At 45.8% G+C, this 23,769-nt stretch overlaps 1 protein-coding gene and 1 pseudogene across 1 annotated transcript; both read right to left on the reverse strand.

Annotated features, from left to right (window-relative positions):
* Positions 1 to 2,637: 2,637 nt before the first annotated feature.
* Positions 2,638 to 6,154, reverse strand: LOC136507864 (ureide permease 4-like). The gene is made up of 7 exons (XM_066502461.1): positions 5,996 to 6,154; positions 4,873 to 5,169; positions 4,506 to 4,650; positions 4,168 to 4,342; positions 4,019 to 4,062; positions 3,798 to 3,919; positions 2,638 to 3,690 (listed from the first exon to the last, which is right to left on the reverse strand). Exons 2-7 carry the CDS (start codon positions 5,107 to 5,109, stop codon positions 3,145 to 3,147), a joined length of 1,269 nt encoding a protein of 422 aa, XP_066358558.1. The 5' UTR covers positions 5,110 to 5,169; positions 5,996 to 6,154; the 3' UTR covers positions 2,638 to 3,144.
* Positions 6,155 to 16,133: 9,979 nt separating this feature from the next.
* LOC136507498 (cationic amino acid transporter 5-like) lies at positions 16,134 to 17,153 on the reverse strand (annotated as a pseudogene).
* Positions 17,154 to 23,769: the final 6,616 nt, after the last annotated feature.

Consider the following 23,769-nt stretch of genomic DNA (forward strand, 5'->3'; position numbering starts at 1 on the left):
ATAGATGGGCAACGGGCCGGCCTAGCCCGGCACGGCATGGGCCTATGCCAGACACACCTGCTAGGGCATGGCATGAAAGGGCTCGCCGGGCCATCGGGCCATGCCACACCAGTCCATCGTGCTTGGCCGACGGCCCAGGCACGGTCATCCGGGCCACTTTCCGTGCCAGGCTAGCCCACAAAGCACGCCGTCACCAGCGGGACAGGCCAGCCTGAGACCCCAAAGGGTGTTGCGCAGAGCCGCAGAGGTGTGAGACCGTAGAGGGGAGTGGAGGCGTCGGCGAGGGTAGAGTGGTGGTGCAAGCCGAGGAGAGGTGGCGGTCGCCCCCATGGCCAGCGCGGCTCAGGGAAGGAGCTGTTGCGCAGAGGTGCTCAGCGACCAGGACGCCATGACCGATACTCTAGCCCCTATGGCTGGCACACTTGAGGCCGTGGCCGGCGCAGCCGGCGCCTTGCGCGCTCGCTGTCAGTGAAGAGCCGAAGAGGAAGCCGGGTGGAGAAGTTCACGAGAGGGGAATGCGGCCTCACGCGGCTCGCTGTGCGGCGCGGTGTCGGGGGATTGGGAACGAGCCGCGCCATGCAGCGCGGGAGGGGAAGTTAGGGGGATTGGGGTCTTGTTAGAGTTAGGGTTAGTATAGGAAGGTGGTTGGTGGGCTCTTAGCAGGCCAGGGTGGTCACCGGGCCGCCACCGGACCTGTTTTCAAATAGCAGGCCGTGTCGTGCCGCCAACGTGCCTAAGTGGCGGCCCAGGCACCGCCCTATGCATCGGGCCGCGTCAGCCCGGGCCCGCTCAGCACTGGGCTGGGTTGTGCTCGTGGCGGGCTTTGGACCGGGCTGCCGGGCCTCAGGCTGCATGCTCATATATAAACCTGTAGCACGTAGAAGCTTATTAGCTTCTTTCCAATACATGTACGTGAACAAACACGTACATTTCCATATATTTTATCACTAGCACACACAAATACATGCATACTCGTGCATATGGAGGATTTTGAATTGACAAAAATCCATCAAACATACTGGACCCACCAGCCAGGGTCCGATCCCTCCCGAAGCCAGAGTCCGGTCACTGATTTTTAAGGGTGTTAGCACTCACTAGAATCTAAATGCATATGCAATGATAGAACATCTATTGGTACTTTGATAACCGCATTTCACAATAAATTTGGCTCCTCTTCATAGTACGGCTATCTATACTAAACCCACTCACACGCACTTGGTGTCTTGAGTGGTAAAACAAAATGACCCTATCAAATACACCTTTGTCTTGAGCTCATTTTATTTTTCTTTTTCTTCTTTTTCAAATAAGGAGCACTTGATGTTCACTTAGGCCATTACCATCACCATGATCATCATCTAGCTCCACCACTTGGTGTGTACCAACCTAACTCATGTTCATCACTCAATGACAAGGTTAGTACACTAGGTTTTATCAATTAATCAAAATCAAACTAGGGCTTTCAGAGGTGAGGGCAGATCCGGTGAGGCAGCGATAGTTCTGGCAAGTGAGCTCTCAGATCCAACGAGGCAGTAGCGGATTCGGCGAGGTGAGTTTGGGTCCTCTCGATTTCACACTTTCCTATGCCCAGTCCCCTGCCTATGACTACCCTCACGTCCTCTATTTCTGTCGCTCTCCTTAATAATAGGGCCGATCCCTCTGTTGCTCTCCTCACTAATAGGGCCTGGGTCAACGACGGCAGCGGGCTCGGGACACTACCATGGAACTGAATATCCTTGAGGGTCAAAAACCCTCAAGGAAAGCCCCAAAACCGCCAAGGAAATAACTCATGGCGGCCAACACTTAAGGAATGTCTGCCAGGGGTAGAGAGACAGGGAAATACCTATTACCTTGAGTGCCGACCGCCACAAATCAATTCCTTGAGAGTTGAACCGCCAAGGAAATAAATAAGCTGTCAGATTTTTAACACCGCCAAGGAAATGTAACAACACTCAAGTATATGTATTTTCTTTAGGGTTGACCAGTCCCACCAAGGATATATAGATGCCCCCAAGGATATATATTTTCTTTCGGGTTTATTATCGCCAAGGTATTTGCCTGAGCATCCAAGGTTATATATTTTCTTGAGAGTTAGTACCATAAAAATGAACCATAAAAAAATTAACTTTATCTGAGGGCTCACACCCTCAAGGAGTGGCATGGATCGGTGGCGGTGGGCTCGATAGGGTGGGGATGGCATGCTTAGTGGCGGCAGAAAAGCGAGCACAACGAATGGGCCTTTGGTTTAATGGTAGGATAGTCCAGTGGGACGCTATCCACCAGGGTTCAAAATAATCCTGGTGTTGCATTTTTTTTGAATTTTTCCAAAAAAATTAGGATACACGCACGCGTGCGGGTTCGATGCGCGTTTCCCGCGTACCGAAGGCTAGGGAGCCCCCATCTCTTTCTTTGTGTGTGTATATACGCACACGCGTGTGTACGTGTGGTGTAAGTGTGGAGTGTAAGGCGAGCACACGAGCGTGGGGGCAGCGCTCCCCATCGAACGGAGGGATGCGGAGTAACAAAACCCGCAACCCATTGCGACCGCACTTGAGCCCAGCATCATGTGTGGTGACACGTGCTCAGTGACGCTTTTTTTTTTGAATTTATAGAGAGGACCATATGTCCATTTTGCTGTTCTCAATTGATATTGACCATGTGAGGTAGACGGATGTAATGCATGTAAACCCATTTCGACAGCCTATGTAAGGGCTTGTTCGGTTGTTCCGGAACAGCCCAGGAACTATTGCTGCTGATAATGGTTATTCAAATTAACAAAGCAATCCGGCTAGGAATCAATCTAGAAGATCATTCCGTAGCAACCTAACATGCCCTAAATCTATTATGTGGTAGTGATACACAAAAAAGAGATAAGACTATAAGAGATGGGCCAGATCTGATCCGTAGTAGTCTATTAGATATGATCCTTTGGCTAATTGAACCAGCAATTCTTTAACCAGCGCTAGAGCAGCAGACAGTTGATGGACGAGTGGGTGGACGTAGCAGTTCAGCTCTTGTCTCAGCTAGTGGGCTCCACCACAACACCCACTCCATTCTCCTCGTCCCATTCGCATACGGCATATGCATCCACGTGCCCAGCTCACTGATGACGTGGAGGATGGAGTGGAGCGGTTGCTGATGATCAGGTCAGAGCGGCTTCCTGTGGTTGGAGGAAGCCATGAGGAGGACCATGGCGATGGTGAACATGAGCAGCATGCTGGCCAGCAGCGTGTACGTGCGGCGCGACGACCGGCGGTACTCTCCGAACAGCACGACGCCCCAGAAGGTGCTGACCAGAGGCAGCGCCTGCACGGAGTCGGCGGCGGCGTACCCCGCCGCCTGCCCCGCCATGAACGTGAAGGCGTTCCCGAGCCCGCACACCATCCCCGCCAGCATCGCGAGCGCCCTGCCCTCGCCGCCGTCCCGGAGGTAGGCGGCCACGGTGGAGCTCGGCACGCCGGCCATGATGGGCCGGTAGAGGAACCACACGTTGAGCGCCGCGCTGACGGCGAGGCAGGCCAGGGAGAAGTAGAAGTAGGCCGTGTACACCACCAGGTGCGGCACGCCGGCGCCGGCGGGGAGCTCGTGCCACTGGTCGTTGGTCGCCAGGTTGAACGCCGGCGCGAACAGCGCGTAGAAGACGCCCGCGAACACCACGATCCCGAGGCCCAGCAGCGTGTGGGATCCCAGCACCTGTTGGGGGGATCCAGATTTGATTTTGGACGACATGATCAGATCGAATTGAAGCTTTTTTTATCAATGAATTATGATTGAGATTTTGTTGTTCCACTTCCACCTACTTTAATTGACCTCTTCTCCTCCAGATCAACCAGGAACTCTGCCGTTCCTGCCTCTACTTTCTCCAGGGCCTGAGTAGCCTCTGCTGCGTCCGGCTTTGCTTCTTCTGGATCCTTTGGCATCTCTGCCAATCAAAATATTCAGATGAACAACACTATACTACTGTACAAATGTTTCAGATTAATACTGACAAAATTGTTTGGTTTGTTGATCCAACTGCTACCTTTATCAAGGAGGTGTTTGGTGAGATCCTCATCTGCAGTGTTCCTATAGAAAATTGAAGAAACCACACTTCATCTTGTTCAGATGCAGATGGTGTAGTGGCAATAATGCGCATGGACTGAAACTGAGAGTGGAAGAAAACTGTACAACCTTGTGTTTTTGCTGTAGTTCGCCAAGGAGTTTGCCAGCTTTTCCTGGTTGTCGGCGGCATTGGAAGCGTGGACAAGTGACCCAAGGATGGCCGCAATCAGGAAGCAGCCGACACCAGGAAAGAGGATCTCGGCCTTATTGATCCGGCCGTCGAGGAAATAGTTGAGCGTCGTCCCTGGAAAACAAGTTTCAGTTCCATGATGATGATGAATTGATGATATTCAGAGTTTCAGACTCTGAACAATTGAGTCCAGAATATCTATCTTACGCGTCGAAAGGCGTCGTCTCAAAAAAAAAAAGTCCAGAATATCTTCAGACTCTGAACAGTGTATGTGTACCTATGACGACCTTGAGGCTTGAGGCCATGACTTCAGTGACGGAAAGCCCGACGAACGCCCAGCCGTACTGCGTGGCCAGTGTCCCCAGGCTGAGGGTGACGCCGCCCGCCATCGCAAACAGGACCGACGGCCAGTTGTTCTGCAACTGCAAGTGTTTGAAATGGAAGAAGTCACGAAATGTTAACTGCAGAACGGAGTCGCTTAATTAGCACAAGATGTTCGTTCTTGCTGACAGACAGCAGAACAACCAGAGTTTCGGATATTCATTCAGACATGCATGTTTCCACTTCTTTAGGTCTGAATGATGTACTGAAAGAAAACTGAATGTGACCGAGAGTATTAACTGAAATGGGAAGTGAGCTACTACCTGAGTGAGCTGGGTGAGGAAGTTGGGCGTCTCCGTCGTGTCGGGGCCCATCTGGCCGAAGGTGAGTGCGACGAGCACGGCGGCCAGGAAGTTAGTGACGGAGAAGTCAAGGAACGTGTGCTGGGGCAGCCGGCCCCGGCGCTCCAGCACCGCCAGCACAACCGGCCAGGTGCCCAGGAGCACCAGCGCCACCGCCATCAGCCCGATGGCGCCACTAATGTCCTTCACCAGGTACATCTTGCAGACCAAGCTAAGGACGGACGCCGACGAAGACGACGGCAGGACCAATCAACGAACCTGATGCTAGAAAAACAAACTTTTGTCAGTCACGCTTACTGATTTCTCTTCACAAACGAAATGCAAGGGAATTCGTCCTAAAGAATCCGGAAGTCAGAGGACGTAGGGCTATACTCTAATGAATTCGTCCTAAAGAGTTCAAGTCAAATTCTGCGGCTCAACTGTCCACAAGGCAACGAAGAACCTGTATAACAATAGCTTGTCTCTCTACTCTCTTGTCAAATTAACAAGGAAGGCACGCACTACATATTGATAATTGATTGCAGCATGCTGTTTCTAGATCTAAGATCCTATGAACGCTGCTAGAAGAACAAAATATGTCAAGTTGAAATTCCTATATATAAGCTGTAAAATGCCACTCAACTGCCGGCCGTTTTATCTGGGAAACTCTGAAACTGCTTAAGAAGACAAAAGGAGCTAGACAGAGAAACGCTGAAACTCTGAATCCAAAAAAATATATACGACTTGCAACTCAAAAAGCAAGTTGAATGCACGACTACAAGCCTGCAACTCAAAAAATGTTCATGATAGAACAGAGTATTGTTAGTGTAACATAGAAGATTTTGTTTTTCAGACATGATGTTCAGTCAGTTCTGTAAAAACCAATGTGAAGGGCTACAGATGTACTCCTATGTACACAAAGAAAAGACCTTCGACGATGGACCACAGCAAGTATCATCATGCAGTCTGACACGACAAAGAGCATTTTTGAGCCAAAGAACTGAACTTCAAAAGAGGAAACATTCATCCAACATTGAAAACTATTCGAAACAAGCAAAGAACCTGATGAAACGGCAGAACAAATGTTAAAAGGGATGCCACATACCCAAAAAAAGAAGGAAGAAATGGTTAGAAGAAGCCTTCGAAGCTTTGGTTTTTGAGCTCTCTGCAGCAACGGTAGCGTGGGTGTATATATGTATAGGAGGCTAGTGGTGTGTGTGCCTACAGGCTACAGGCTACAGGCTACTAGTAGTAGCTGTGGATCCACTCTGGAAGGTTCATCGGCAGTGAGCTGGGACTGAACGGATATGTGATGAGGAGAATGGAGATTGGGGGGGGGAGCTGGCGTGGGCCCCGCCGGAGCCACTTTACCAACCCGTATGTGGGGTGTGGACACCACTCAATTATTGTTGGTGAGTGGTGATGCTAATCCTCACCATTTTTTTATATGTTTCTTGTCAGATCTAATACCCATCGCTGACGCAAATGATTTGGCTGTATTACTAGGATAAATCACGTAAATATATATAATTTACATCAAGCAGGGATGGTAGCAAAACGTAGCTTGGCAAGGCAACGGATACCGCTAGTTTAGAGTTTCCTGTAAAAGTAGAATACATGGAAATCGAGTACGGCTGTCAGGCTGGAACGAAATTCACTACTTTTGTAATTATTAGATATGAGCTGTCCTAAATTACAAGTCGTTTTAGTTTTTCTACATATGTAGTTTTTGTTATACACCTAAATATATAATTTATCGGGATACATAATAAAAATTGTGTATCTAAAAAACCAGTATAAATCAAAATGGAGGGAATATAGGAAAAAATATTATCATGTTCATAGACCATGAACGCCGCCTATGCACCATCAAAACAAATTAATCCTGGGTGTCCTAACTTTATAATCCCCGTTCATTTCATGTCACTTAGAGTACTCTCGGTGGCGCGTTTCATTGCGCTGTTTCAAAAAGTGTCATATCAGTTTTACAGGTTTTAGTTGATAAATGAAGTAGCTTCTTTCGATATATAAATCAATCCCACAGTTTCATAGACTAATCCTAGCATTCAGTGGACCCAGCACTTGATCGTAGCCCGGGCGACTCTCATTGGACTGATCAGGTCACATGTCTTAGAGCTCCCAACAAAAGCAAGCTGCGACGGAGATGCAACATGCAAGGGTGCACCGGCAACGGAGCCCATGGCAGGCGTCCAGGGTCGCCGAATCTCGGGTCCGCCACTCGGGTCCGCCACTGATAGCACTAAGGGGGTGTTTTGGTTCGAGCTACTAAACTTTAATAGCTACTAAATAGTTTAGTCACTTTTAGTAATTTCAGAGTTACTAGAGAGGACTAAAGCCCTTTTAGTAGCTTTTAGTCATAGCGTTTGGTTAAAAAGTTACTAAAATGACTAAAAGCTACTAAATTTAGTACCTACTAGGCGAACCAAACATGCCCTAAATACTTATACAATATCTTGATCAAATGTAAACTATATAACAAACAGATGAAAATCCTCGTGCATATTAGAATAGTTTTTGCTATACACTTAGATATATGTTATATCCGGATACATTGGAAAAAGTTACCCATTTAGAAAAGTTAATACTACAATTTATTATTTAAAACGAATTGGTGTTGTGGTCAGTGGTGGTAGAGCCTTACAATATATAGCCACTGTGATGTAGGCTCACATGATGCGGATAGATGTACCTCCGCAAGAGAAGAATTTGGAGCATATTCTACAAAAACGAATATGATGTCTGTAGATTCCATCTATGGTTGCCACATATATATAGCTAGGACCAAATGTAGAGGCCTGGGTCCAACACTACGTCACACGTTAAAGGATATATATATATATATAAATTAATCATTACTTGAGAATAATTATATATACTTCAGATATATATGAATATAAATCAAATATAATTGCATAAAGCATACAAACACACCATGGTAGAGGAAAAATTAATTAATAGCTTATTTATCCATAAATAATTAAAATACATATTTATTGATTACAATAAACAATTTCAAAGACAACAATTAGCAACAATTATATTTTACCTAATATCTTTCATGCAAACCCTAGTTCAATTTCATCAAACATAAATTTACAAAAATAAAATTAATAAAAAAACCAAACCCTAGATCTAAATCTATATGCACATAAAACACTCATAAAACTAACTAATTGTTCACTAAAATCAAGAAACATGGACCAAATAAGGGTATGATCTTGTTCGCCTATCTAATTTGCCCAAGTATATTCAAAACTTGGGTCTAATTTGCTTCATAAGTAGCTCAAGCACCATAGAAGAGAGAAAAGTAAAACTCTAATTACTAACTAACCAACCATTAAAACTTCAAAAAAAATATGGAATAGCATTTTCTTACCTTCTACAGCCTCTCCACCAAAGGATTTGACACCAAAATCTTCCTCCTTAGTAGAGCAATTTTTGGAAGGTGCCCACGGCCACTCCACTTTTATTTCACGGGTTGGAGTGAGTGACCCAAGGAGGAAGAAGGTGCTGCAGTTTTTTTATACATGGGTCATTTGTAGGGGCAGCTGGTGATTAAGCCATCCCTACAAATCGCATGTATTTATACGTTGAGAATTTGTAGGGGCGGCTCAATCACCAGCCGCCCCTACAAATAGCAACACCAGGGGAGGCTGGTGAGTTAGCCGTCCCTACAAATCTGACCCATTTGTAGAGGCGGCTCGTATCACCAGCCGCCCCTACTGTTTCATTGTAAGGGCGGCTAATTTCGTGGCTCCCGAGCATGTCACTGTAGGAGCGGCTCCATCACCAGCCGTCCCTAAAAAAATTTATCTTGTTGGTACAAACCGTTTTTCACGTAGTAAAAATTGACATCCTCCAATGGCTGCAATTCACGGTACAAACGATTGTTTACTACGTACTGTACAAATATTTTTGTGTAAATATAAAGTATACAAAAACTAACAACAATTATTAAATTCGCTTCTATTCTCCGCTCCGATTCATTCCTCGTGTACCTTAATTATATACATATTATTCTGGTTCACGTGGACTTATTACAGGAATACTTTGCTATCGACCTAGTAAGCTAGTACTCGTAGTAATTTTTAACGAGGAAACTACATTCCAGATTCTGAAGTGCAGTAAGAGTAGACCCTTGGAGAAAATAACTTGTTTCTTTCCAAAAGACCAAAACCGGTTGGGGACTGGGGAGGTCAAAACTGAGAATGGCATCACCACCCCAGGGCCCCAACGTTGGAGGACGTGCACAGCGCTAGGCGTACAAAAACACACTGCGCATGCCGCGTCGGCAGCGGATGTGGGCAATCATGCATCAGCCCACGATCGAGTCCAGATCCAGCAGGATGTGCCCAGCATTGGCTGGGTGCAGGAGCATCACCGCCACGGCGCCACTCCGCGATGCCCGCGCTGCATGGCGCCCGGATCCGAGTCCGACCCTAACGTGGCGGCAGCGTTGGGATGTTGTGACTATGGATGTGGCTGATGTCAAAGAGGTCGTACAGGCCGCTAGAACCGTCGAGCGTGAACACCGCCACCATGGTCGGCAGAGCAGCTCCGCCGTCATTGCACTAGACGCTGCCCGAGCTGCAGAGCGTGCGCACGCTCCCACATGCAGCCCGACAAGCCCGTGGGAGCGCCCCCGTCCATCATTATTGCTGACGCGTCATGGACCAGTCGTGGACAATCACTACTACATGAACGGTTTTTTAGCGGCTCGTAAAGCTTTGCAGGAGCGGTTTTACCATTCGTCTATGTGAAAGGATGGCTACAAATCGCTAATTTATAGGGATGTCTGGCCAACCGATCCCCTACAAATTGGTTTTTTTAGAGGCGGCTGCTGCTCTTACAAATTAATTTCCCAAAATTCACGAAATCAGTTAAAAAAATAGCAATTTTTTTTTTAATTCGGAAAGACCCCCACTGGTATGGTTGCCACATAGCCTGGGTCGAAATTGACATCCTCCAATGGCTGCAATTCACGGTACTGCTACTGTCAAACGATTGTTTGCTACTCTACAAATCTTATTATGTAAATATAAACTATAAAAAATAACAACAATTATTAAATTCACTGGTATGGCTGACAGGATTCGAACCTACAACCTTCTCTACCACTGCACCTCACACTCACTTGTGTTCATATTACATTTTGGTTCCCCACGTATTATACTAAACCAAATATAAATTAATTGTTTGAGGCCCTAAACGAATTCAAATGAAAACGTTGTCAACTAGTTTTATAATTTTTTGAGATCTACAACTTTTATTTTGGTAGTTTCTCCGTCCGAGGTCGTTTACAAAATTTAAATTTCAAATTTGACAAATTCAAATGTAGTTTTTCATGACAAGATGAATTTAAATAAAAAAGTTATCAATTACAAAGTTCATAACTTTTCGAGATCTACAACTTTCATTTTTACTGTTTGTCCATCCGACATCGTTTAAAAAATTCAAATTTCAAAATTTTGAAAATTCAAACATAGTTTTTTGTTGATAAGATGATTTCAAATCAAAAAAATTGTCAACTACAAAGTTTTATAACTTTTCGAGATCTACAACTTTTGTTTTTTCTATTTGTCCATCTGACGTCATTTAAAAAATTCAAATTTCAAAAAATTTGAAAATTCAAATGTAGTTTTCGTCGATAAGATGATTTCAAATCAAAATGTTGTCAACTATAAAGTTTTAAAACTTTTCTAGATCTACAACTTTTATTTTGGTCATTTGTTCATCCAACATAGTGGTAATAACATTGTTCATAAATTTTATATATCCCTCTTATAGTACTGAAATTATAAGAGAGATATATAAATTTTGTGAACAATGTTAGTACCACTTTGTCATATGAAGAAACGACCAAAATAAAAGTTATAGATCTTAATAAGTTCTACAACTTTTATGTTCATGACTTTTTCAGCTGAAATCATTTAATGTTTCAAAATGACATTTAAAGTTGCTATTTTTTGAAATTCAAAATCAAATAGATAAAACACATTCACATGAAAAGATGGATAAAATAATAGATATAAGAACACAATAAAATTTGATAAAGCATGATTTCAGAAATTTTTAGGAAAAAGATCATCAAATTTGAAGTTAGTGTAAGAGAGAAAGACTAGTTACAAGTTTTAGTCAGAGATTAAAAAGAGAAATCAGAGTTCTTTAATAATTTCGAAATTGAATTTCAAACAGTATTTTGAAGCAGTAAATGATTTCAAATGAAAAAGTTATAAACAACAATGTTTCATAACTTTTCGAGATCTACACCTTTTTTTTGTCATTTCTCCATCCGAGGTCGTTTGAAAAAATTTGAATTTCTGTGCTTAATTTTTAATATTCGACGTCTATTTGTAAGGGTGGCTCAATAATGAACCCTACAAATCGGACTATTTATAGGGGTGGCTAATAACACCAGCAGTACGTATAAATGGATTTCTAGGGGCAGCTCATTCGGAAGGTATTTGTAGGGGCGGTTTAATATAGAGTTGTCTTTAAAAAAAAAAGTCGTTGCTACGAATCAATTTTTAGTAGTGAATAGGGCTATACCGGCGCCTGACAGCAACTCAAGCCACACTGTGTATCCTGTATGGCTGAATCATTTATATTAGACAAGCAAATACTCATATAAGTTACAACATCTCGCGTCTAGCAAATGGTATGGAGTTCGACTCTAAGACATATGAGCGATGGCGGTATTATAACATGTCACGAGCATTAAATAATTAAATAATAGGTTCCATTCGACGCACATATCTAGGTGACTATGCAACAAATTTTTAAAAGGGTACTATGCAACAAATAGTAGGTTCCATGCTATGCAACAAATAGTAGGTGACTATTTGCTAGTCTAATATTAAAGAGCTAAAAAAAATTCTTTCGTTCGTCTCTCACTCTCCTGTCTTAATTTGAGTTCGGAGCAAAAAAAATCTTTGTTAATGACGTATCATTAATGTCATGATCTCATCACCCGAGCCTCTTGATATGATGGCGCGTGTGCGGGCATGTGTCTGGTCTTCTATCTTTCTTTAAACTCACAATAGATGTACAACCTCATGACTAGGGACCTACTCATGATAATTGCTAGTTTTTGTATTCAGCTATATATATGCGTGTACGTCGGCTTGATTGATGTTAACAAGCTATCTACTGACATGATTATATATGTACTCATTTGATATAAATGAATGAGAGTATGACACTACTATAAATACGATTTATAGCAACACCTCTCTTTCTCTGTAGGGGCGGCTCTATATTAAGCCGCCCCTACAAATGGTTATCAAATAAGCCACCCTTTAGATTTGTAGGGGAGCCGCCCCTACAAATTAGATTTATAGGGGAGGCTCAATATTGAACAGCCCCTACAAATAGACACCGAGCATTAAAAATTAAGCATTAAAATTCAAATTTTGTAAACGATCTCAGATGGAGAAACAACCAAAATAAAAGTTGTAGATCTCGAAAAGTTATGAAACTTTGTAGTTGACAACTTTATGATTTGAAATCATCTTGTCAAGGAAAACTACGTTTGAATTTACAAAAAATTAAAATTTTAATTTTTAAATGACCTCGGATGGACAAACAGTAAAAATAAAAGTTGTAGATCTTAAAAAGTTACAAAACTTTGTATTTGATAACTTTCTCATTTGAAATCATCTTGCCATGGAAAACTACGTTCGAATTTCTCAAATTTAAAATTTAAATTTTATAAGTGACCTCGGATGGAGAAACTACCAAAATGAAAGTTGTGGATCTCGAAAAGTTATAAAACTTTATAGTGGACAACTTTTTCATTTGAATTAGTTTAGGGCCTCAAACAATCAATTTATGCTCAATTTGATATAATATGTGGGGAACAAAAATGGATTGCAGACACAAGTGATCTGAAGTGAAGTGGTAGAGGAGTTTGTGCGCGAGGGAGAGGCTACGGGTTCGAATCCCGGCCGACGCTAAGTGTGCAAAAATCGTGAAAAAATGCTGCAACCATAGAGTGGGTGTGTGGCTGCCGGGTGGGGACATCCTTGGATAAAAAAATTGCTATTTTTTGTACTTTTTTGTGATTTCTAGAAAATAATTTATAGGGGCGGCTCAATATATAGCCGCCCCTACAAATCAATTTATAGGGGTGCAAATCAAATTGTAGGAGTGGTCTGGGAATCGCCTCTACAAATGCATGATTTGTAGAGGCGTTTGGGTAGGGGCGGCTGGGTAAACCGCCCCTACAAAGCCTCTAGAGTCGTCCCTACAAATACTATTTCACGTAGTGTGATTAATGGGCCCATTTGCATGTCATTCAAAATCTATATAATATAATTTCAATATTGTATTGGTTCTGAATGTTTGGTCCAATATTATAATTTTAATATTGTATTGGTTTAATTTTCTTTACCTATTTAATTGAGCTCGATAGACTTTTAGTTGCTAAAAGTTCTTATTACGATGAACTGTCGGTTGCTACATGTTGTCGGTCGCAAGTTGGACCGTCGAACTATCGGTTGCTAAAGGTGATGTCCGTCGCTGTATACATATAACGATGGCTTCATTAGCAACTGCAGGTGTCCGTCGCTATAACCTTTAGCAACTGACTGCCCATCACTATGCACCCCTTTCAGCAACTCTAAATCAGTCGTTGTTTAAAGGTTGTGGTGTAGTGATCAATACTCTATTGCACTAGTATTTATGAGTAAATTACATGGCCGATCCTTAAAGTATTGAGTGGTTGTCATCTGGGTCACCAAACTATGAAATCGTACGTTTGGCTGCCTAATGTATTTAAGTGATCTCATTCAGGTCCAAAATAGACACGGCAAGGGTTAGAAGCTGACGTGGTGGTCACATGGACATGATTTGAACATAAAAACCTGAGCTGAGGGTCCACGGTACCTAGTGTCCACTTACTCCTCTGCCACCGAAGGGGACGCCGCCATCCCGCTCGAGCGTGGAGGCTCTAAGCGGCCTCTTTGCCATCCCACTCGAGTACGTCCGCCCCGCCGATGAGCGCGCCGACCTCAGGGACGCCTTCGACCTGGTGCGCACCCATGCCAACGACCACACCGCGCCGTGGATCCCCGTCATTGACATCTCCCCTTCCTAGTCGCCACCAGTAGCCGGCAGCAGCGGGACGCTGAAAGCTCTAGTTTGGTTTTGGTGAATTGATGAAACCCTAAGTGCTAACCTAGTTTATCAAGTGATCATGAGATAGGTAGCACACTCCAAGTGGTGAAGCAAATAAAGATCATAGCATGATGATGATGATCAAGTGCTTGGACTTGGAAAGAAGAAAGAGAAAAATAAAAAGCTCAAGACAAAGTTATAAACCATAGGAGCTATTTTATTTTGGTGATCAAGACACTTAGAGAGTGTGAACACATTTAGGTTTGATAGTCATACTATTAAGAGGGGTGAAACTCGTATCGAAATACGGTTATCAAAGTGACACTAGATGCTCTAACTCATTGCATATGTATTTAGGATCTAGTGAAATGCTAACACCCTTGAAAATGTTTGTGAAAATATGCTAACACATGTGCACAAGGTGATACACTTGGTGGTTGTCACATTTGAGCAAGGGTGAAGAAGTTAGAGGTGAAAAGGAGTTAGTCTCGCTGGTCACAAGGTGACCGGCTGCTGGTCTCAGGTAGACCGGTGCGTCCGGTCAGTTGTAGCCACAAAGACGCTAGCGTCTATCTCCGATCAGACGCTGGGTCACTCAGCGACCGGACGCTGGAGGCAGGGTCCGATCCTATTGCCGAGCAGCGCACAGAGGCTAGGGTCTCTGACCGGGCGCTGGTAGGGTCCGGTCGAGCATGACCGGACACGTCTGGTGGGCAAAATACGTTTCTAGAACCTAACTGGAAACGACCGGACGCTGGAGGCTGAGCATCCGGTCAGTTTGTGCGCTGCGTCCGGTCAACAAGATGACCATTGAAATCTAATGAATAATATTTGAAGCAGGGGACACGTGATGTGAATCACGTGACCGGACGCTGGCCCTCCGGTCCAATCGCGTTGTGCCTAGTGAAGGGGTACAACGGCTCTATTTCGTGGGGGCTTTTATTTAAGCCCCATGGCTGGTTGAAGCTCATACCTTTGGCCATTTTCATTGACATAGCAACCTTGTGAGCTTAGCCAAAGCCCTCTCACTCATCTCCATCATTGATTCATCATCTTTGTGAGATTGGGAGTGAATCCAAGTGCACTGCTTGAGTGATTGCATCTAGAGGCACTTGGTGTTTCTGTTTTGCTACAGGATTTGCTTGTTACTCTTGGTGGTTGCCGCCACCTAGATGGCTTGGAGCAGCGAGGATCGTTGAGCGGAGGGTGGTGATTGTCTCCGGCTCCGATCATGGTGATTGTGAGGGGTTCTTGACCTTTCCCTGATAGAGAGCCAAAAGGTACTCTAGTGGATTGCTCGTGGCTTGTGTGATCCTCATCTTATGTTGGTTGTGCGGCACCCTATTGAGGGTTTGGCGTGTGAAGCCAATTAGCGCGTGAACCTCCAAGTGAGTGAATCGCCACAACGAGGACTAACTTGCCGGCAAGCAAGTGAACCTCGATAAAAATCATTGTGTTCATCTTTGATTCCAAGGTGATTGGTCTTTATTGTTATTCATCCTTGTGATTGATTGGTTCCTTCATCTACACAGCGGTATAACCTTCTTGATCACTCTCTTTACACTACCACAAACTAGTTGACAAGCTCTTTAGTGTAGCTAGTTGTGAGAGCTTGCTTGCTTGGTTGGTGTGGCTCTTTAGTTAGCCTTTGAGAGCACACTAACATAGAGTAGTATCATAGCTATTATGTGAATATACACTATCTAAACTAGAATTGTGATAGGTGGCTTGCCTTTTTGAGTAGGCTAGCGCAACACTTGCTTCGCCTCATAATTGTCTAACCTTTTTGTTAAGTGTTGTTGTAGAAATTTTTATTAGGCTATTCACCCCCTCTCTAGCCATTAGGACCTTTCAGACACGTGCGTGGAGGCCGTGCGCGCCACCGCCGACTAGGGCATCATGCACATCGCTGGCCATGGCATCCCCACTTAGCTCATGCACCGCCTCCGCACCGCAGGAGCCATCTTCTTCGCCCTCCCCATCTAGGACACGGAGGCCTATGCCAATGACCCCGCCGCCAATTGCCTGCAGGGCTACGGTAGCTGCCTCGCCACCAACACCTCCCAGGCAGAGGCAGGAGATGTCAAATAGCTTGCGCTCATAGCTCATCCACATCCTTGTGCTTCTCCCTGACCCGGTCGCATCGTCTCTAGCCACCGAAATCGACCATACGCCATAGTTTCACCGCTGCTATCTGTCATCTCCACCACAAGCATCTCCACCATGGCTAGCCCCGCTACGAAGAGGTTGGTGGCGATGGACAGCGAGGGTGGCCACGACACGAGTGGCATGCCCCACACCTTGGGCGCCCACGCCACGGCACCAGCAGTTGGAAGCCCAATGTGCCGGCTGCCCACACCGGCACCAGCACCACGTAGCCCTGCCACTACTCTACATGATGTGCCCTAGTATGCAGCGATGCCGATGGACAATGCGATGATGAGCAGTAGCAGCGCCGTGAACCGCAGCGCGTGTGTTTGGGTCATCACGCCCCGCACGTAGTACCGCCGGACGAGTAGCGCCATGGCCATCATCATGAAGATGAAGAGCATGCTGACAGAGAGCAGGCTAGAGAGGACGTCGAGGCTAGAGAAGAGGGCGATGTAGGCGTTGCAGACGGCGATGAGCATGGTGGCGTGCACGGGGGTGCCGGTCCTTGGCTGCACCAGCGTGAACACGGGCGGGATGATGTGGCTCCATGCGATGTGGGTGGTGTAGCGCGCCTGCCCCAGCACGCCCACCAGCAGCACTGTGGTCATCCCCTTGAGTGCGCCCACACAGAGGTAGGCGAAGGAGTCGCTGGCCATGGGGATCTTGACGGTGAACTCGGTGTAGCAGAAGATGGAGAGCATGGCGGAGAGGCCTGAGGTGACGTAGGAGAGCACGATGGCGGGGCCTGTGTGGTCGTGTGCCTCCTGCCCTATGAGAACGAAGATGCCGGCACCGATGATGGAGCCAAAGCCGAACCAGGTGAGGTCCCACCACGTGAGGCACTGCCGCATCTCATGCTCGCTCCAGTGGTGTAGTGCGCCTAGCTCCACATCGTCGGTGGACCGCCCCGCGAGGCGGCCCCAGAGGCATGCGGGGGTCTCGCCCAGCACTCGACGGTATGCACCCCAGCTCATGAATGATAGCTCCGGGAAGAAGTCGTCCCTGTGCCATTGCTAGTAGCTCCTCGCTGGTACCGTCGCCGCGGCCTTGCCTACACCCTAGTCATACTCCGCCGGCATGGACATCTCCGCGGGTGCCATGTACCCGTGGCTGCTACGAGGACGCTTAGGGCCCGAGGCCGGCGCCCATGGCCATGCCCAAGTCGATGCTGAGGCCCAGCGATGGTGCGCCACCCATGGCTGTGCAGGAGACAGCCGGCTTTGCGACGAGCGTAGGCATGGGGCGCGGCTTGCGGGAGCCGCCACCGATGGGGACGTTGCATGTCTCATGGGTTTTCTGTTCAAATCATGTCCATGTCAGCTTCTAACCCTCCTCGTGTCTATTTTGGACCTGGATGAGATCACTTAAATACATTAGGTAGCTAAACGTGCGATTTCATAGTTTGGGGACCCAAATGAAAACCGCCGAATACTTTAAGGACCAGCCGTGCAATTTACTCAGTATTTATTATGAACCTTCGAATTGATATCTACTCCGTACTCCTATATGATTTAAGGTTGGGTTAAATCTAATTAATCTAACAAAATAATTAGCTCACGGTTGTTGGCATGAGTACCATATATAGAACAAGTTATATAACCAGCTGCAATGCGCTAATTCAAATTGCAGTTTTCAGTAGGATAGTTCCATCCTCTGCTGATTCTAACATGAAGCAACTATTAGCATGCCAATACTGTGCTGCATTCCTATAAGCAGCAGATTTAATAATTAAAAAAATAAAAGGCTTTAGCACGCTCGAATTTTTTATATTTTAGCTCTTTTTTTGAAAGTTTCTCACAAATAGACCCCTAGCGGAAAGAATTCAGAAAATAGACCCTTAGCTCGGCGCCATTGATGCTGGCACTGAGATAACATGTCTCGGCGCCAGTGTCTCTGGCGCCGAGCTCCTGGGCATGGTAGATGACATGGTAGTGAGCTCGGCGCCAGTCACTTTGGCGTCGAGCTCGACGCCGTAGATCTTGGCGCCGATCTCAGCGCCGGAGTGACTGCGCCGAACCTTTAATACCTATGGGCCCCACGCCTCTCTTCCTCTCTTCCTCTCCCTCTCTCGCCCTAGTAGAGCAAGCTCTCTACCGGCCGCCCACACCCGCGCCGCTCCGCGCCCCAGCGGACGGCCCGCGCCCCGCAGCCATGCTACCCCCCATGCCGCGCCGTTGCCCCACGGCTGGCCACCCGCGCCGGGCCAGCGGTCCTCCTCCGCTGTCCTCACCTTAGCCTCACCTTGGACTCCACCGCCAGCCTCGGTCGGGGCCCACCTTGTCGCCCTCCACCGCCGCCCTCCACCGTGGCCACCGTGCCTCCCACGCCCTTCGAGCCAAACTCGCCGCGCGGAGCCCCGGGCATCCCACGCCCGCCGCATGCCACTGCTTTCGTTGGCCGCGCCACCTGCAATGGCCGGCCATGCCACTGCCGGCCTGGATCGTTGGCCTGACCCACGCCCATCGTTTGCTGCAACTCCATCGATGTCCATGGATCAGTCGTTGGAAAGGTACCTACTTAGTTGGCATTTGTTATTTACTAGTTAATGTGATGACTTAGGTAGTTGATTTAGTTAGTGATCTAGTAAGATATATATGTCGATAGATAGAAACATAGATACATAGGTACATAGATATAGTTAGATAGCTACTTAGATATGTAGTTACATATTTAGTTAACTACATATGATCTAGCTATTTAGTGAGTACACTGTATATATATACGTAGTTATTATCTTATTTACTTAGTTTGTAGTTAGAAAGTACTTGTTAGGTACTATCTATCATCTAATTTGGACTAAATGACATGTGTTTCGTTATGTGTTTGAACTAGATGGACAACCTAGTCACCATATATCAGGGAGGCACCGTTGAAAGCGATCGCTATGGATATGTTGAGTTTGTTGACATGCAAAGCGTGCCTATGCTATTCAATGATAGGCCTTTATTTAGTGAGATGGTTGCAAGGGCTCGGGAGGAGCTGCATTGCCTTGGAGATGATGGTATTGCAGTTGATGGTGTACTGCACCTAGGTTCTCCTCCCAACATATTCAGGCGAATGATCGCAATTGGTTGTGTGGATCAGTGGGAGAACTATGTAAGATCGGTTATGAAGAGCCAGCTGCAATGTTTGGACATGGTTGTGCATCGGGTGTTAGTTGATCCCATCCCTCATGGGTTTACCCCAGCAATGGATCATCAGGCACACATTGACCCTCCCATTCCAGAATCTTATCTGCATGTGCAGATTGCACCTACGGTTCCCGATGCTCAATCTGCCCCCAATGCGGTAGTTGGAGATGGTTGTCAGACTCATGTTTCCATGGCAGATCCTCCTTATGAGATCCCTTTGACATAGAATCATCCGAGTAAGTGTCTTAACCGCATAGTTTTTGGGAGCTTACCCCGTTCCTTATATCTATTTCTTTCATTCTTTCCTCACTTCTCTACTGATGTTGCAGGAGACATTCCTGAGAATGTGGATGTGCCCCCTATTGCTACGCAAGTGCACTTTGGAGATGGATTCTGTGGCTCCAATAGTGTTGAAATTATGCATGATTCGGAGCCATATGAGATGGCTAGGGCTCTTGATTCTGATGATGATCGCCCTGTTGGAGAGCTGATGGAGAGTGATGTTGAGATAATGAGGCATATCTTATCCGACCGCCGTGATCCTAGAGTTCACGAGTTCAGCGATCTTGCTCATTTCAATCAGGCGTTTGTAGAAGGACATGATGATGAGCTCCTAGAAGCTCCTAAGGCCGGTCCTAACATGGCAATTGAGAATGGGAGGGTGTTCAATGGCCTCCCTGCTTTGAAGAGGTGGTTGTAGGCTTTTGTAGTGATACAAAAGAGGCCTTATAGGGTATTGCATTCATATGCGGAGCGTCGTTACACAGTTGTGTGTGACAAGGAACGCTGCCCATGGTGGGTTTGTGCAAGGAAGCAACAGGTAACAAGAAAATGAAAGATCACAAAAGTTGTCAGGCCACACAATTGTGCTGACCATGAGCTGACACTGAGGCATCGGCAGTTGACATCTACCCTCATTGTCAAGCGGTTGATTGGAATTTTGCAGGGAGAACCCAACATGAAGGTGAGGACAATTATCAGAACCGATGAGACATTGTATGGATGATATGTGATAACTTATGGTAAAGCATGGAGGGCTAAGCAGCGAGCATGGAAGATGATATATGGGACTAGGAGGATGGGTATGAGCAGCTGCTAGTTCTTTTCAATGCAATCAAAGCAGTGAATCTAGGCATGTATTATGAGTACATCCCAAAACCTAATGTATGGAAGGATGGGAGGCAGATATTCTTTCATGCCTTCTGGTGCTTCCCTCAGTGTGTCGAGGCCTTTAGGCACTATCGTCCCGTCTTCTCCATTGATGGTATGTTCTTGATTGGCAAATACCAGGGCACACTTCTTATAGCCATATCCTGTGACGCAAACAACAAGTTGGTTCCTTTGGCATTTGCTTTGGTTGAGAAGGAGAACAATGACAGTTGGGGATGGTTCTTGAGGCTAGTCTAGATACACATGGTTGGGCCTGGCAGGGAGGTTGGCGTCATATCTGATAGGCACCAAGGTCATCTCTTTTTAGGAGACTATGTTTTATTCGATACAAAAAAGTAGTGGTGAGCGTACATGTGTTCATGAAGTAACAGGAGACTATTTTATTCGATGTAGGACCTTCTGCTCCTTCATCCTAGAACCCACAATGGGTTCTTGGACATGCGGTATGACGATAGGTACACTCCTTTCCTGCAAAGAGCTGCCCTGGATGTCATCTCTTTTCAGGTCCGTCGTGGGCTGCCCAAGTTCAACTCAGCGGCCATAACTGTGTTGGTTGACAGGTATTAAATTGAATCATTGCCTCCATTCATGGTCATTTGTTCATGCGATTGATTTTTTGACAAGTAATCTTGCTTTGTCTTTAATATAGGTGGCGGCTGAAGACTCACAGCTTCCACATACCTTTTGGGGAGATGACAGTCACGCTCTAGGACTATTAGAAGATGCTAGGCCTAAGGATTCATGGCAACCTAGTCATCGGGCAGTGCAGGTCAGAGGGCTGGAGAGCATGAGTGGAGGCCTTCCTTGGGTGTGAGCTTGGTGAGCAAGGGGCTCGCACTTCTGGAGTTGCCATCTCCTGGCTACGAGAGGAGTTCACACAGTGCCCCGAGGTGGCAGATGAGGAGATAGTTGGGTACTACTGCAGCGCGTGGATCCTACACCTATTTGCTTGCATTTTCTTCCCCGATGCCACGGGTGATAGTGCGTCCTCGATGTGGATCCACTGCCTTAGTTATTGGGACCAGGCGGGTCACTACAACTGGGGCTCTATAGTCTTGTGTTTTCTATATCGGCAACTGTGCGAGGGGTGTCGTCGGTCTTCGTCCAACCCGTCACTTGGTGGATGTGTGTACCTGTTACAGCTGTGGATGTGGGCTCATCTTCTAGTTGACCGTCCAGAGGTTCTGGCTCATCGTGAGTGGTTCCAAGGTCATCCTCCAAGTCAACAGCCGACGTGGGTGTACCTTTGGGACCAGGTCAGGGTTCCATACGCGAGGTTAGATCAAGCGTACATTGAGTTCATGAACGAGCTAGACACACTGACGACGTCTAGTGTAAGTAAATTTTATTTTCCATGCTACTTTGAAAAGGATTAGTATACCATCTAACATCTTATTTGGACATGTTGCAGGTGGAGTGGGAGTCATACGGTGGAGAGGGCGCACTTCCTTTTCAGTTGAGCAACATTTATGGGTTCGATGACGACTTCTATAGGATGAGGTGCCCTCTAATCTACTTCTATGCTGTCGAGTTTCACCTGCTAGATAGGGTTGCACGCCAATTTGGAGTGAGACAGCTTTGGCCTACGGCTCTATTCTCGACTGGCGTTGACTTACACAAGTAAGTGTTTTGATACTTCAAATGTCTCATGATGGTCCATTTCTATTAATATGGTGACATGTACATGAATTCAAGTAACGATGACATACGTGCAGGTTGGATCATCAAAAGAACAAAAAGATTTTTGACTGGAAGAGGCACCACCAGTCCTTCATTGAGCAATGGGAGGAGATGCATGACAACATGGATGGCAACAACGAGCCACACACGAACTATGAGTTCAGGCGGTACCAAGCTTTGTACTAGCGTGCGACACGTTGTAGGCTAAGGGTACAGTGGACAGAAGATGACTACGCCGACATCGAGTACTCCGACGATGAAGACACAACGTACGACCAATTGACTCGTGCAAGAAGGCAGGTGGAGGCAGGACCAATCTTGGACAGAGTGGTAAGCCAATTGCCTTATTTTTCTACGTTAAGTTGCACAACAGTACATTAGGCGTTCTTGTATCGACATTAGGAGTTATCTATTTTAGTTAGTGCCACCTTCAAGCTGTATCACCCTTATAATACGTTAGATTCTTGTACAAAAGAAAACCAAACCTATTGCTATCTATTCAGAAGTATTATTACTGAGAACTTTGTTGCAGGGCAATACACTCAAATGCTCAGTTGAAGAGATTGAGCGCATTTGGCCGAGAGTCAGTGACGACTACATACTTGGCTTCCTAGACGTAAGATTAAAAATATTCTTTCAAACATATCATTAATATGTTAGATTCTTTCAGTTAACATAGTTTTGTACAACAGAGGCTGTCACGTCATCAACGCCGTATGGCTGGTCGTTGTGGTTGCAGGACAGACATGACACAAGACGTGTACATTCCTTCCGCAGCCAGAGGAGGCTTGGGTTCCTCTAGCCAAGTAGCTACATGGGATGGGGACGAGGATGAGGAAGACGACGACGATGATGATGTGGACAAGCAACACGAGGAGCTTGGCCCCTCTCAGCTCCATGATGCTCCCTCGATTCATCCTACACCGCCTCTAGGCACTAGGCGACGCCGTCCACATGACCCTTACAATCTAGGTACGAGCGCTCTAGGTCACAAGGGTAAGGGCAAGAGTAGGAGGCAGTGAGGGATTTGGTAGCTGTTAGTATGCACTATTATGAATTTTGTATTTACTTTTCTATAACTATTTGGGACTGTATGGACATTGTGGACTATTTGGGCTGTGCAGGACATATTATGTTGGCTATGATGTTCATTGTGGTTGCATTTTGCTCCTTGGATGATTAAATGTTTGGAATATATAATGATGTCTTTGTTTGTAACTGTGGATGCTCCTAAAACTAGGGAAACTCTTGTGAATTTTTTTCGTGAAACATTAATCATACTACACTGCTACAAAGGCACAAATGTAGTACATAGATTAACTATAAATTTATTAGAACATGTATAATCCAAACGTACTGTACATACGCTTTATAGATGACTCTAGGGTTACCAAGCAACAGTGAATGAATCTATGCTTTTCAGACAATAAAAATAGACTTTTCAGATATAAGGACAACATCGATTTATCACATCACTAACATAGTACTGGCATGCAAAGAAGCACAACTCCACTCTATCTCCACCATCCATCTTATGACTGTTTGATCCAAGGGCCGAGGTGAAGAGGCACATGGATCGCTGACATGGCACATTGAGAGGCCTTCATTC

This window comes from Miscanthus floridulus, chromosome 15, assembly GCF_019320115.1.
Source record: "Miscanthus floridulus cultivar M001 chromosome 15, ASM1932011v1, whole genome shotgun sequence".
NCBI lineage: Eukaryota > Viridiplantae > Streptophyta > Magnoliopsida > Poales > Poaceae > Miscanthus > Miscanthus floridulus.

Bases quoted from the DNA above. Each gene is read 5' to 3' on its own strand.
- LOC136507864 (XM_066502461.1), bottom strand. From the start codon at position 5,109: ATGTACCTGGTGAAGGACATTAGTGGCGCCATCGGGCTGATGGCGGTG. The intron at 4,343-4,505 runs GTACACATACAC...CTTGTTTTCCAG, and splicing joins AAGCCTCAAGGTCGTCATAG to GGACGACGCTCAACTATTTC. The intron at 3,920-4,018 runs GTAGCAGTTGGA...TTTGATTGGCAG, and splicing joins CAAACACCTCCTTGATAAAG to AGATGCCAAAGGATCCAGAA.